General features: G+C 41.3%; 1 protein-coding gene across 8 annotated transcripts in view; it reads right to left on the bottom strand.

Annotated features, from left to right (window-relative positions):
- Positions 1–16,332, bottom strand: part of BIRC6 (baculoviral IAP repeat containing 6) — a 4,524,268-nt gene that overhangs the window by 1,615,274 nt on the left and 2,892,662 nt on the right. For all 8 annotated transcript variants that reach the window (XM_044058419.1, XM_044058463.1, XM_044058448.1 and 5 more), the window contains exon 42: positions 5,254–5,380. In XM_044058419.1, coding sequence (XP_043914354.1) covers positions 5,254–5,380 — 127 coding nt within the window. The remainder of the gene's footprint in view (positions 1–5,253; positions 5,381–16,332) is intronic.

The following is a 16,332-nucleotide window of genomic DNA, read 5'->3' as shown; positions in this document are numbered from 1 at the left end:
TACAGACAAAAACAAAGTAATAACATACATCAACAAACAAAGAGTCACCAATCTTTTCAACTTTGCCAGCAGACACTAATGGTGTGGCACTGTACATTACATCAAATTCTACTGCTCTCAGCTTTGTGTCTTCCGGGCCTTTATAGCATCAGTAGACCAGGTAAGCAACACAGACCCAAGACCACAGTTACAAACAACTCATTTTTATGAAGAACTTGCAACCACATTCACACTACATTTGGACCTCATCAGAAGAAACATTTAGAAGCATGGAGTCAATTTTGCAGCTTCCCTTAAATGCATGAATTAACTGTGTATTTCTACAGCTAACGTGCTAAAAAGGAGAAATGTGAAATTATATACACACTACAATATTTAACCTGTTTTTGTATCTTGGTTTTACAACTTTAAAAAGAAATGGGAAGAAAATGGATCATGTGACGTTAGCAATTTAATGATTGAGAAACTGCTTCTCGGTATTTACTCTGATGAAGATCATGCTTTATGCAAATGTGGATAAAAGTTCTCAATAAAAGTAGCTTTATGTAGCTGTGGTCTTGAGTTCTGTGTCAATAACATGGACTACCAGTCGTGTTTTTTTTTTTTACTGTTTTTAGTACAGTGTTTTTGACCATGACTCAGTTTTCTCTTTATTTATGTGTACTGACAAGCTTGCTCAGGTGATGTCTTAATGGGACATTTCAACTTCTAATTCTGGTAAAAGACATTCACCATCATTCATGATGTTGAATTGGCCTTTTTACTCTTTTGAAGCAGCCAGCACAATGTGTTAATGGAAATGATAATACAGTATTTCTATTAATGAAAACATGGAAACAGTTAACAGGCAACATAGTTCAATTAATGGGAAGACTGACAGTCATTCTCAGACAAACACTACTTTAATGGAAAAACTGCAGCAAGTAGAAGTTGATAATACCAAAGTGAAATCAAGAGTGGATTTAAATGACTGCAATGTGTGGCTGAGAACAGAAGATTTCAAGATGAATTTCAACAAAACATCCAGCTCTGGAGGTTTGGGCACATATGTCAAAGACACTTAAAAATAAACTACATTATAGAAATGTTACAGATGGACAATAAATATTATAAAAAATGTCTAAAATACATCATCCTTAAAGAATTAAGAGTTTGGAGATTTCCCAAAAGTACTAAGGTGGAGTCTCCATTGTATAGTAATCTGGTAGCACTACTCAATACAGTGCAATAGAAAAGAAACACAATGAGACATCAATAAGTTAGTTACCGCGATAAAAAGTTTTACACTCGTCTACTGTCAGTGCTTTGTTTTTTAACTCTTATAGACAGTAATTATTTAACAATTTTAGTGAAATAGACGTGTTTGCTATTTGACTTTATATACCTTTCAGCATTTCACTTATTTTTAAACACTACTGAGTAATTTCTTTTTTTCTATAAATTACACAAATCTGGAAGAATGGGAGACACTGCTAAGAAAGTAATCAGAGAAAGAAGACAAAAGAGATTTAATAAAGCCTACAAATAAAGAAATTGAAAGAGTATGGATTAGGATGGCTAAGGGAAAATCTCCAAGGAGTGACAGAATGCCAATAGAGATGTGGGAACTAGCAAAGGAAGAGATAGTAGGAAGATGGGAAAGACTATTTAATAGCACAATGAAAGGCCAGAAACAATCAGAGTCTTAAAATGAGGCAGTTACTACAGTAATGCATAAAGAAAGAAAATAGCTGAATCTCTCCTGGTATAGACAGATTTCCATACTAAACCATGATTATAAATGTTTTATGCAAATCTTATATGATAGACTGGAAAGAATTTTGCCCAGAATAACACTGGACGACCGGAGTACAATGTTACTTATATTTCAAGATATGAAATAAAGAGGGGGAAGCTAGCTTTAATATCACTGGATGGTAAATAAGCATTCGACTGGGTGGGAAAGAATTACATGTGTGAAGTTGTAGAGAGCCAGAAGTTTAAAAAGAGTGGATAGGTCTGATAAAGATGTTATACGGGGCAACAGCTAAAGGTAAGATCAGAATAAGACATTCAGGGGAAATAAAGACAGAGGGAGAAACAAGGCAAGGCCATCCTTTGTCTCCACCATTATTTGTAGTATATTTGGAGGCAATGGCACAGATAATATGGTAGTCAGATATATGATGTTATGTATGGAAAGAGAAAGAAAAAAAATTATATTATATGTAGACAACCTGCTGCCATATATGAATAGACTGGAAAGAGATTTACAGATGTTAAGGAATATTTCAGAAAAATCTGGGAGGAATTCAGGGTACAAGATGGAAAAAAAACAATAAACAAAGACACAGGAAATACCTGTTAATATAGAAATAGTATGAGGAAAGAAAATAAAAGAGGAGGAAATCTGTGAGAAGGAATTGAAATTCCTAAGAATATGTTCGCGGAGACTGTGCAGGAATCAAACATTATGGTAACATAACATATAAGATAACAGAACAAATGCAAAAAATAGGGAACAATTAAAATAGACATTGATCAAAGACTTCAAATTTTGCAAATGTGTGCAATCCCAGAACTGACATACCCAGAGCAAGCATTCTGTTGCTTACTAGGGAATGTTTTTTTTGAAAAAAAAAACCCAAAAAGACAGTTTAGAAAGCATGTGTGGGAAGGGGAATGACGAAGAGTGGCTGGAGGCATGTAACAAAGTCAACAGAGAAAGGAGGATGGGGTACTCGAGATGTCAAGACTCTGACTCAGACATGCATGGTGGCAAATTTTCTAACATTATTAGATGAAGACTGCAAGGCGAATTGGAAAGAAATGATAATGGAAATGGAGTATGAAGGAAACAGATAGTGTGAAATATAAAAATTACCACCGGAAACCCAAAGTAAGAAACTGCAGTTAGAGTAAACAAAGGAGGCACAAAAAGTTTTTAACATATGTTGGCAAAAACAAGAATTAAACTGGAAGGGAAAGAGCAATGTCCATTGGGGAAGCAATGCATAAGAGAAAGTAATTAACAACATGGAGATGGAACAAAAGGCAAGAAAAGGTTAAGTACTGGCTCCAAACATAAAAGGGCAAAGCGTTAAATATGGAGGAAAAATAAGGAAAGAATATCAAAAAAAAGATCATTTAAATGGGAACATCAAGCAGTGATTAACAAATGGAAAAGGACTGAGAAAAATATAATGGAAACTAAAGAGCTAGAGATGGTAAAGGAAACAGACATAAGGACAGAGGAACAACCAATGAAAATATTAAAAAATGGCAACAGGGGAAAAAGTGATAGAAAGCGAGGAGCACAGGAAAAATGGGAGAAGGAAACTAAAAAACAAAATGAAAAAGATTAAAAGGAACAAATGCTAAAGCTTCCTAAATACGCTTTGAAGGCTCAAAAAATTTAAATCTTTGACTGGAAATGCCTCCACAAATATTTTTATATTCCAGCAAAAGTAATAAAGATGTTTCCAGAAACTGTTGGGACATGTTGGAGGTGCTTACAGGAGAGGAGGAACAAGGGCACACATTTTTTGGAGCTGCAGTAAACTAGAGAGATACAGATCATGAATCAACAACAATGCTGTGGAGCAATTACATAGAGAAATTGGGAATGTGACAAAAAATTTGTTTTATTATGATATGTAAACAGGATAAGAGAAGGGAAAAAAGAGGGCTATTAGGGTTAATAACAGCAATTTGTAACAAACCAATCTCAACAAAATAGAAAAAAACAAGACATACTGACAACAGAAGAGATTAGAAAATATAACAAACAGAAGAGAAGAGAATAAAAGGAGAAAGAGAAGAACAGGGAAGGGGGAAAGAAGAAATATAAGAGAAGGGAGTGTGAGATATGGAGTTGTAAGAGAAGTTTGGGTTAAAAAAGGAGCAAAGTAGAGAGGTAAAAATACACACTGAGCAAGAGAAACACAGAGTAGGATATGAAAAGAGGCAATACAGCATAAGTCAGGAAATAAAGGCTAACGAACAACATACAGGTACACTGCAGAAATCAGCAGCCAGAACAAATGAGGGCAGGGGGATGGAGGAAAGTCTAATATTATAAATAATTAATATGAGGTGTTTGACAGCTTGGTACAGATAAGTAAATAACAGACATCGTGACAGAGGTATTGCTTGTGAAAGGATGAAAACATAAGAAACAAGAATAAATGTAACTGCTGATATTTGGTCAAGTGGAGATGCATGAACTGTCAAACAAGAATGCTAACAGTAGAACCAGGCCATCAGGCAAGGAATAAATACTCATCATATATGCAGAATGAGCAAGTTGTAAAAGATGAGTTAAACAAAACTGGATTAAAAAATGATTAAAAATCAGTTCTTTATCTGACCTCAGGTGTAGCTCTTGTATAAAGGGTGTGCTATTCTAAGTGTATTTCAAACAATTTGCTTTCTGGTACATATATCTAGATTAAAGACTGCTATGTGTCTGCAAAAAACTCTGTTAAATACCTTTAAAAAGGCACACCCCTATTCAGAAGAGAAGGAAAAAAAAACTGACTGTTTCAGTCATAATTCTTGGGAGTGCCACTTGCATTTATCATGAAAATGAAATACTGTAATAAGTGATCAAAGTGTGTATAAAAAAAGTTTTGAGGTTCCAAGCATACAACTGAAATATGACTAAAACACAAGAGTTAGCAAAAAAAAACACAGGTGCATATACCAAACACATGAATGAAACATTTTCAAACTTCAGATCAAGACAAAATAAAATCCTTCCACTGGGTCTTAAAAATCAAACTGATCTAGAATAAAGAAACAGTCTCATCAAGTTGGCATCTAACGGAGGTAGGTGTAAACACGTTTTCATGTTTATTACACATCATAAGCTAGAATTCCGGGTGAGATTCTCTTCCCCTTTCCATTATCAAGTAAACTTCTTTAGTTGGTCACGAAGCCTGAGAAGAAAACTTAATTCTGCACTTCTACCCAGTCCTCCAGAAAGCCATTGTATACTACATCTAGAACATGAATTACAAGCAGACAACCTACTATGCTGCAAGAAACTAAAACTGGTCCCTTACACTATCTCAAATCCATCACTCTCACCTCAGCACTATTAAGAATTTGAAACAAAGCAGAAGAAAGCACTCTTGTTATGAAACATCAGGGGGTGAATTTAAAAACCAACAATAACATCAGAAAATGAAACCATTTTGTTGAAGAATAAATTAAATGACGAATAGAAAATAGAGGGTTCCACATTCAGGCACATTTCTTCCAGATGCTTACCTTGATTTAATGGGATGGTAGGAATCCGATTAGCATTAAACAGAAAAATATCAGTTCCATTTTCTTCACTTCCAGAAGCACTAGTATTTAGGCTTAATGTCAGCCATAAATGAAGGAGTGACTCCAGCTGCAATGTTAAAAATGGAACCAAAATAGAAAATTAGTCTAAGAATTCATTAATGTTTAAAAGACAAAAGCAACAGGAAAAATAAAAAAAAAGAACTTTGAACTGCACCAAAATACTTAAATGGTAATGTCATTAACATTAAGTACCAAAGAATCGGCACAAAATCCCATTTATTTTGCACATCAACCACTAGGATACCTATCCATCAACATACAAAGCAGGTGTACTTACAAAGCATACAACAGGTCAGCGGTAGAATGCATACAAGCTTCACAACAGTCAAGCTTACAGTGTGAATTAAAAAAAAAAAAAGGGCTGCCATAAAGCTATAAATTGTTCAAGCAAAATTAGTCGAGAATTACTTACCATAAGTAACAATATTCTAGTATTGGGGGGGGTCTATGGAGGAAATCCTTGCTAGGTACAGCTGCAATTATGACTATTTCTTTCATCCACCTTAAGTGTCCGAAGTTCACTAAATACTCCACGTCCCCCCCACATATATATACCAGCTCTGAGAACGCAGTACAAGTTTCCTTGTACCTAAATTATCTGTAAGTAAGTACTGTGTTCCTCTTCCTTTCAGTTGGCCAACTATCATCATTCGATGTAAATCTTTATGATATGATCTTTCAATTAAAGGACGTTTTGATGAGTAGTGTTTGATGATTAAACAGACTCAAAATGTTTCTTCCCTCAACCACTCTGTACACACCACCCTTCAGACAAATTAAGAAATGCAATGAGGATCCACAACCATGGTTAAACAAAATAAAGTCTCCAAATCACTGAGTGAAACAATCACTGCACAGCTTCAGTCCAAAGAGTTGCAGTCATCAAAAAAAAGGGAGTCTCTTACCTGAAACAGATGACACTGAAAACTATGCAAACATGGTAATTTATGACTTCTGAGACGCACAAGGGGGTGAGGGCAGCAATCCAGTCAAATTTACCATGAAGTTATTTACTGTGCATTACCATGCAGATATATGAGATAGAAGAGAAGGTAGTCGAACAGGTTAATAGCTTCAAGTATCTGAGAGGTGGTTGAGGAGAAGGGATGTCTAAATGAAAAGGTCAGAGCTAGACTCAGAGGGGCTGCAGCCAACCGGCATAGAGTGTCAGGTGTAGTGTATGACAGACGTATGCCAAAGAAGCTGAAAAGTAAGGTGTACAACACAGTGATGCGACTAGTACTACTGTATGGTACAGAAACCTGAGCAGTAAAGGCAGAGCAGATTGAAGAAGCTAGAAGTGATGGAAATGAAGTGCTTGAAAAGGGTGGTAGGATGCACACTGTGGGACAGATGAAGAAATAAGGATATAAGAGCAGAAGCCAAAGTAGCTCCAATTGCAGAAAAGATCAAAGAGAACAAATTACTGTGGTTTGGGCACATGTGCAGAAAAAAAGAAGTTATGTACTCACCATAACATCCCATCTGAGTAGTTCTACTTCATTTGTCTTCAACCTGTGGGATACCGGATCCGAGCCAGCAAACTTACTAGCATATGCTCCGAGCTCCAAGCTCCTCACCTTACCCATAATACACCTCCACTACCTTCCAACCCTCAGATCGAGTTTGCTGATTCTTATACTGATAACCCAACCTGAAAAAATACTTGTGACCTATAACTGCAGCCCGTAGGCTGCTCATATGCCAAGGGAAGGTTGAAGACAAATGAAGTAGTACTCAGATGGAACGTTATGGTGAGTACATAACTTCATTATCTGAAGTTAGTTTACTTCATTTGGTCTTCAACCTGTGGGACAGAGTCCCCAGCTACTAAACTCCTGGGTGGCCCTCATGGAAGGATATTCCGGAGCACTGCGGAACCAAAGGATGCTCTCCTTCTGGAAGTCAAATCCAATTTGTAATGAGAAATAAATGTATGAGATGTGGACCAAGTAGCTGCAGAACAAATATCATCCAAAGAGACTCTAGACCAAAAAGCCACAGACTTAGCCATGGACCTAGTGGAATGAGCCTTCACCTGACCTGGAGGAGACATGCCTCTCTCCTTACAGGCCTGAAGGATGCATGAAGAAATCCACCTAGCAACAGTGACCTTGGTGACAGGTTTACCCAAAAAAAGGTTTGTAGAAGGACACAAACAATTGATCGGATTTATGGAAATTTTTTGTCCTGTGTAAACAGAATTGCAATGGTCTATGAACATCCAGCAAGTGGAGTTTGTATTCCAACTTATTAGCAAAATTAGGAAAGAAAACTGGTAAATTCATGGTTTGATTGATGTTATCTGGTGATGCCACCTTGGGAAGAAAGGATGGAATGGTCTGAAGGGAAACCCTGTCTTTGTGGAAAATCATATAAGGAACTTTGACGGACAAGGCCTGCAGTTCTGAAACCCTTTTTGCAGAGGTAATAGCCACCAGAAATGCTGTTTTCCAAGATAAGAATTTTAGATCTGTGGTTGCAGCAGGTTCAAAAGGTGGAGTGACCAGAGCTTGAAAAACCATAGTAAGGTCCCATGGGGAACAGGATCCTTGACAGGAAACATAACAGAAAAGTCCCTTTAATAAAGGCTTTACACAGTCTGGAGGAGGCTAGTGTGACAGAATTCTCACCCACATGAAAATGAGAACTGGTAGCCAATGGAACCTTGACAGTAGAAGAACTAGCTCCCTGTCGAAAAATATCAGCTAGGAAATCAAAAATGGCAGAAATAGGAGCCGTGAAGGGGTCTAAACTCCTTTAAGAGGCCCAAAAGGAAAAGCGTTTCCATTTCCTGCGAAAAACCTTCCTGGTTGCAGATTTATGAGCAGTCACTAGAATACACCTAACTGAAGAGGATATTCCAGGAGTCTAGCGATCATGGGAACTGGAGCAGCCAAGCTGTGAGCTTCAAACTGTCCAGGTTCGGATGAGGAACTCCAGATGGGTGTGAAATCAGATCCTGAATGGGATTCCAAGATCCAGGCCGGAGCCAGAAGTTAAGACCAAAGGAAGGGAAACCATACCTGGCAAGGCCAAAATGGGGCAATGAGGATCACTTTGTTCCCCAGTCAATGAGCTTTCTGAAGACCAGGAGGCCAAGCATGGACTAGAGCATCTTTGGGGGACTCCCCAGGTAAGGGGTTCAGAGTGAAAAACTCACTGCACTTCGCTTTGGAAGGAGATGAGAAGAAATCGCAGCAAGGCTGACCCCACTTGAGGAAGATCTGCTATGCTACTGAAAGATTCAGAGACCACTCATAAGGCATCAGAATAGTCCGACCTAACCTGTCTGCTAGAATGTTGGACCGTCCCGGAATGTGTGTTACTATAAGAAAGTGACAGGTGGAGATCGCCCATTCCCACACTCTCATGGCCTCGTAACAAAGGGAGTAAGATCTGGTCCCTCCCTGTTTGTTGATATACCAGACCACTGACATGTTGTCTGACTGAATTGCAATGGTTCCCAGAGAAAGAATGGCATGAAGGGCTTGCAACGCTAAAAGGACCGCCCTCATCTCTAGAATGTTTATGTGCAAGCTGGTCTCTACAGGGGACCACAGGCCTTGGACTGTCCTGCACAAACAATGCCCCCCCACCCAAGTGGTCACTGTGGCTTGGGCAGGGGCTGGAATAAAGGGTCGTCCCTCCAAAATGTCCGGAGAACGTATCCACCATATGAAAGAAGACTGACAGACTCGACTGAGTTGTATTGGATATGACAATGGAAGTTCCAAAAGGGACCATTGTACAGATAGTGTCCACTGTACAGATAGTGTCCACTGTAGAATTCTCATATGCAACCGGGCACATGGGAGAAGTGTTATGGTCGCTGCCATTGAACCTAAAGCCCTCCACACTGATTCTGCCGTTGGAAGAGGAGAATGGTAGATTAGAGACATGCATCCTCAGGTTTTGTACTCTCTCTGAGGTCAGGAAGATTTTGCACTGTAATGCATCTATTCTTGCACCAATGTAGTTATCACCTGGACAGGATCAAGGAGTGATTTGAATGAGATGATTGTGATCCCCAAATGCAGGGGAAGGATTAAGAAATAATGCCTGGTTTGGGAGACTAGAAGCCTGGTGACAGCAGTGAGTTGCCAATTGTCTAGGTATGGATAGACCTGAATCCCCTGAAGCTACCACCGCCATCACATTGGTGAACACCCGGGGGCTGTGGTGAGATCAAAGGGTAGGGCTTGAAATTGGTAATGATTGACTCCTACCCAGAAGCGGAGGAAACTTCTGGAGATTCTGTGCATTTTTATGTGGTAGTAAGAATCCTGGAGGTCGCTCTCTAGCAGGTATGGCATGATGGACTGTAGTGTGACCATCCAGAACTTTTCTTTGGCAACTGACAGGTTCAGGATAGATAGGTCCAGAATGGGGCTTAAGTCCCCCATTTTCTTTGGCATCAAAAAGAACCTGGAGTAGAAGCCCGATCTGGACTGATGTGGGGGGGCACAGTTTTGATGGTCATTTTTCTAGCAGCTTGGAAATTTCCTGTGCTGTTGCCTCCCTTTGCATGGGTGGAACGTCCGGGAGGTGTTTGGAAGATTTGGGAGGACCAACAAAGGGGATAGAGTATCCTCTGGATATGATCTGAAGCACCCAGCAGTCTGATGTTATGGACTTCCATGCCACCAGGTGCAAGGACAATCATTCCCCGACTGCCTCCAGAGTAGAGCAGTTGGGCCACCCCCTCAGGGTTGCTGTCCGGGTCTGTCCGAGAAAGGTTCTTGAGACCCAAAATTCCTCGGACCTTCTCTGCCTCTGAGCCAGCGTCCATTCTGTCCCCCTCTGCCTCTGGGGGAAGAAGAGCCCCGAGTGTCCCGGGAATACTGTGACTTCCGGAACCACATTTTCTTTTGCCCTCTCTGGTTCCGAGAAAAGGACTTCTGAGGGTTCGAGAAGTGAATCCTGATGACAGACAGTATCTTCCCGCCTTTCTCACTCTGGAGTAAAGTCTCTGACGGTCCTACCAAAAAGAGTTGACCCGTCATAAGAGGCATTGGTAAAGGACATCTTGAAAGGTTCTGAGAATTGACAGTCTGAGCCAGGCATTGCGCCTCATAGATATGCAGGAACCAGCCGTCCTAGCCACTCCTTCAGTAGCATGTGAAAGGAGTCGCATGGACATGTTGGAGACTGCTTTCAAAGTGGCCATCCTCGTGGAGAACGAGTCCCTGTCCTCCTGCGACACAAACTTAGGGGAGCACTCCGTCAGCTCCTTCATCAGTTTGCATTGGAGTCTCGTAACGTGTGCCAGATAGTTCAGCACCCTAATAGAAAAGGTAGCCGAACCGTAAACCCGCTTCCCTAAGTGGTCCATCATCCGTGACTCTTGGTCAGGAGGATGAACCAAGGAACTCTCCTGGGCTAGTTCCTTCTTTGTGGTTGCCACTACCATCATAGCATCTACGGGGGAGCCCTTCTTCCATGCTGGTCTATCGGAAGGTGGACTCAGAATCTTATCAGGCCTTTTGGGAATTGGTTCCATGGTGTCCGGTTCCTTCTATGCCCATGGAGTGACTAGGTCCACCAAGGGATCTGCAGGAGGGGACACCCAGGAAGTAGAAGGGCTCGTGTCAAAAGCCTCTAGGAACACGGACTCATCAGAAGAAGGTTTGGGGGCAGACCAACCTCCCCGTTGGCAAAGGATTTCCATGATGTCTCCAAAGGAGACATCTTCGGGATGTGACCTGGGGGAACCTTCCCCATCATCCAAGTCTGTATCCTCAGTGAGGGACTCGGGGGAGTCCAAGTGCCTCCTCTTACATGTATGCTTGCAAGGCACATCTCCGGTGAGGCTCTCCAAGGGGGAACTCGCAAGCTACTTTTTCCTCAGGGGGAACCGTCTTGGGGTCCTCAAGCACTGGCTGTCCCTCTGGTAAAATAATGGGAATCGTAGAAAGAGCCGAGGGGGTTGGGCGGAGTTCGAGAGGATAGTCAGGGGTCTCAATCCACCAGAGAGAACCCTTTCTACCACATCAAATGCCAAGAGAGAATGAACCTCCTGTGGAACCAATAAGGAAGCCAGTCTCCTCGGGTCCGACAAGAGAATCGGAGCCAGGCCCGAAGTGGACGGAGCTCCTAGGGAGGGAACTTGGCCCGACAAACGCGGAGCTGATGGAAAAAGCTCCACTCCCTCTGATCTGACACCCAAGCTCCAGCTCCAAGACTGTATCGGATCTGAGCCAGTCAGATCCAACATGCTCCAGGCAGCTGTCGGTGTCAAGGAAGCAGGTACCATCGATGCTGACCCCCTGACTAAAGCCATCCTCGGATCTGAGTACACCGAACCCAGAGGACAGATCGGAGAAGGAGAAATCAGTTGAAAGAAAGGAAGCGAGCTCCCCTCTCCTGAGGGAGAGGGGACAGGCAAGACCCCCATCTGGATAGGAGTACGAATGAACCTCCTCATTTTATCCATGTCGACTTCCGATAAAGACCGAGTGGACCTCGACGAGGCCATGGACTCTGACCTTATGGGTTGGGGCACCAAGGCCCTAGATAAAAAGTGTGTCTCCTCTGGCTCCGGGGAAAACCTCAGAGATTGGAGCCAAGGGGAGTCACAGATCCTATGGGTCTTTAACAGGTGAAGTGAGGTCCGGAGACCTCTTGTGCTTCTCTCTAGGTTTTGTCTCTCTCTCCTTTTCTATTCCCCTTTTCTGCTCCGCTTCTGCAGGATTTGAAATGGGAGGTTGAGTCCCAGCCTGGGAGGGAGGAGAAACAAGGGCAAGAGAAGAAGGAGAGGTGACCACAGTAGCCGCTGTGACCAAAGCCGAGAACGAGGCAACTGCCTCAAAAGTGGGAAGAAGGCCTTTCAGGGCCAACTTAGCCTTCCTGTCCTTGATCACGAGCGGGATAAAACCCACGCATACAGAGCAGTCTGTACTAAGGTGGGCCACACCCAAGAACATTACACAAAGAGTGTGGCCATCTGCTGGGGACAACTTATGGCCACACTCATTGCACCTTTTAAACATCGGCTTATCAGCCATAACAACAGTGGAAAAAACAACAAGAAAAATTATTTTTCTCACTGAAACACACCACTCACACAGAACACACTGAGGGGGAGGGGGAAGCAAATACACTGACAAACTACACTAAAACTAAGCTAAACAACACTAAATATTGAACACTCGACGCACCAAGTGAGGGGAGGAGAAAGGGGAACCTACACTATCAGTATCCTAAAAAGTTAGCAGAAAAAAAGACTTTCTAAAGACTTTAATACTCACTTACTACTCGGAGCTCTGGAGATCACGATGCTTCAGCTAGGTATGGCAAACGAGATCTGGGGGGTTGGAAGGTAGTGGGTGTGTATTACGGGTAAGGGGAGGAGCTTGGAGCTCGGAGGAGATGCTACTAAGTTTGTCAGCTTGGATCAGATACGGTTCCGGTATCCCACAAGTTGAAGACCAAATGAAGCACACTGCTTCAGATGCAGAAGACAATCTGGTGAAGATTTGGGACAGACAGGAAGAAAGTAAGAGGTAACAAGGGCATTCAGCAAAGAGGTGGATGGATTGTGTGAAAGAAGATCTGTGACAGTCAGGCATGAGTGTCAAAGAAGACATGAGTGGGACATCAAATAGAGAGAGAGAGAGAGAGAGATGGCACCCCAACCCCATGTAGAAAATGGGAAAAAGGGGCTGATTATGATGATGATGATACTTACTGTGTGTGGCTGGATGCTCCACATCTTATTTAAAATGAGTAATTACTACACAGAAAGATAAGCTCCTAAACAGTATATAATCCACCATTTAGACAGTGACAAGAGTGGCTACTTCAAAATCTCATAGACTTGGTAAGAAGACTTTAATGGTGGAAGAGGACAAAACCAGTTTAATCCAGGACTACTTACAATGGTTGCATCAAAAGAAAAAGGGCATGCTTTACTTGATGGTACAGTTAAAACATGTAGCGGTCAGGTAAGGTAAGCAATTTTCACTACAACAATTAAGAGGGTATGAGAGAATTCATGCACAGGCATTTCTTAGTTTGCTCAACTCTGCACCACAGAAGTGTTCAAAATTCTGTCAGAGGAACCCTAAGCCATTATGAGGACAATGCTACAATGCCTCCAAAAATTGACAGGGCTGCCTTCATGTGGAAAATCATACAGCAAGAAAAAGCTATTTACTTAAGACAATGACACATTTGTAAGGAGGAGACACTGCCTTCTGTAATCTTTACAACTAATGCTGCATGCACTAGGACCACTCAGCAAATAAAAGATTTCTACCCTGCCCAGTCCCTTCCCCTTTTAATCATGTACATTCTCTCACCGTTTCTAACTCTTCTTGTAAACATCTCTGAGCTCGGAGAAGAGGACAGGTAAGATACAGTGCATGATGGGAGATGGAGAGAAGGTATGTTACTGTAGTTGGACCATATTCTTAGATATCTGGTTTTATGTTAAATAAGCAACTTTTGAAAATTAAAAGAGGAGGTCCACTTTCTGTAATCTCTAGAACAAATTCCTTAGCTAATCCTCTTGTATGGCCACCATTAAAGAACATACCACAGATGACAGTAGCCCCAAGGAAATATGTGGATTAGAGATAATGTCCAACTTTCAGTATCTTGCAAACGTGTTCAGAGAAGACCAAATGGCAGATGCAGAAATGTCATCAATAGTGGCATTATCCTGAGGGGGGAGGCTGGGGGATTGGGCTGAGAGCTGCAGGTAGGCCTTTTCCATATTCACCATGACGGTATTCGGTACAATCAACTAATCACGTGGAAAGTGTTGGCTTAGAAACTTTTTGATCAAACATAGACTTAACAAATGATAAAAACAGCTGGTCATCCATGTGAAATAAAATAGTAGTTCTGTCCAAACAAAATCTAATCGGTCTGTGGACATCCATAAAATGTATGGGGTTATTTACCACAACCTGAACAACCAATATTAAAAAAACATCCTGCAAGTCCTTGGCAGAAGTTGTAGCCAGTGAGGAAAAAAGATAATCCAGGACAGAAAATTCAGGTCAGCAGGCTCAAACAGTGAGCTTTATAATGAAAAATAAATGTTCTCTAGGTAAACAGGATCTCCAAGAAGAGACCTAAGGTAAGAAGTACCACAAAACAAATATTCCTGATCTCAAAAAAACAAAAGATGAGTCAAGCACAGAAGAAAATTTGAAACCAATAGCCAGACGGACTTCAAAGGAAGAAGACTTGAGTCTAGACTTCAAAAATTTAATACACATAGAATAAGACTAATGTAATCTAGCCCTTTGCTGGATGCCTAAACAGAAAAAAAAGTAATCAAGTTGCTTTGCTAAGTATTTTCAGCAGAAGGCCTGTGAGGAAGAGAGATCATGAAATCTACCTTCTTTACAAAAAAAATCCTGTCTTTTGAATCAGTGGAACTGAAGAAGCCCAACCACAAGCTTTATGTTTCAGAGGCCTGTATGGGATTTGCTCGATAGATGGGATAAGCAGCATCCTGAAAGGTTACTAATGTAAATGCAGAAGAACTAGGCTCAGAACGGGACACCATGTCTGTATCAGCAAGGAGAAAATTATTAAACATATTCTGACCCCTGATAAGATGTATCTGAAAAGACAAAGTTGCCTTGCCCCCCCCCAGGGAAGGGTGGGCATTAAGGAAAAGAAGCTGGGATGGGATACCAGCATTTATTGTGATATAGTTCTCTTCTTGTATGTTATGTAAACTACAAGAAAAACCTAGCCAAGCTAGAGTTTTCACTGTGTGATACCTTAAACCTTCTTTAGTAGAGGCCCATGGGATATATGCAAATGACCTCTTAAGAACACCCAATGTTTCAGCAATGTGACTTCTGAATATCCATGACTTTTAACTTTTTTCGTTTTTAAGTCTTTATAGACATATTCAGTCCAACAAAGCCAAAAGCAACTAGCTGTCGACATGCATGATTTGGCGTTATTATGACCTCTTCAGTGCAGCATAAGTGGATTGTTTGATTATACTCTAGAATGGATGGGATGGGATATTGGCATTTATTGGAGGCAAACAGACTGCATCCTTGAGTACCTCACATGTGAAATATGCTGTTACTGGAGAATTCAGGGAGTATTCACAAAGTACCAGAAGACAGCAAGTGATTTTGCCCACCAGAAACTTGACATCCCACAGAGTGTGAGCTGGTGGGCCTACTATAATATCTACACTGCCTTTAAGTAGTAGGGAACATGAGGGTGTTTCTCCTCCTTTCATGATGCAAACAAATGCCATACTGTCTGAGCAGATGGAGATAAGTTCCTGAAGTAGAGAGTCTTAAACCAACTACAGAACTGCTCTCACTTCCTGACATTTACATTAAGATAACGTAGACTCCTGTGGTGACCATGCACCATAAACGGTCTACCCACTGAAAAGTCCTCCAACTCCACAGCAGACACATCTGTAAATAACTGGAAGTGCATAAAACAGAAAGAGGCTTCCTGACTGAAGTTTAGTGGGAACTAATCACCACTGCAAATGCATTTAACAGATACTGGAGATTTAAAATAGAAATGTTAGCTGGTCAAAAGTATTTGGAACACTGGAAATGAAGCCTTCCTGCATGAAATCTGGCATTTGGAGCTGGATTCCAAAAGGCACAGGGTCTGAGGCAGGTCTCTGCTGGACAAAGTGTGTGCCATACATTGCTTCTTAAAATCCTCAAAAATGTAAAATCGCTTACAATCATATTATGCATCACACTGATAAATAGGACATCCTTACTGACCGACAAAGCTACTATGATAAATTCCACACCATGCCTATCATTTACTTCTAATCAAATCAAACACGTTGGCATGGAAAAGGGACTTATAACAGGGTGATATCTTCACTGAGTCAAAATGAAGACTTAAAGCTGTGCACCATCCTTCCTTACTTGAAAAGCTCTCTGACTGTGAACTGTCTACTATAGTCCCAATGCAACTCACTAACCGCCTTATTAACCAAATTTTCACCCTGGCACTGGTTTCTTCTTTAGTAGTTTCCCA

This window comes from Protopterus annectens, chromosome 1.part2, assembly GCF_019279795.1.
Source record: "Protopterus annectens isolate FY-2018-M chromosome 1.part2, PAN1.0, whole genome shotgun sequence".
In the NCBI taxonomy this organism is placed as follows: Eukaryota; Metazoa; Chordata; order Ceratodontiformes; family Protopteridae; genus Protopterus; species Protopterus annectens.
The sequence above is the reverse complement of the archived record's forward strand: the minus strand, read 5'-3'. Positions and strand labels throughout refer to the sequence as shown.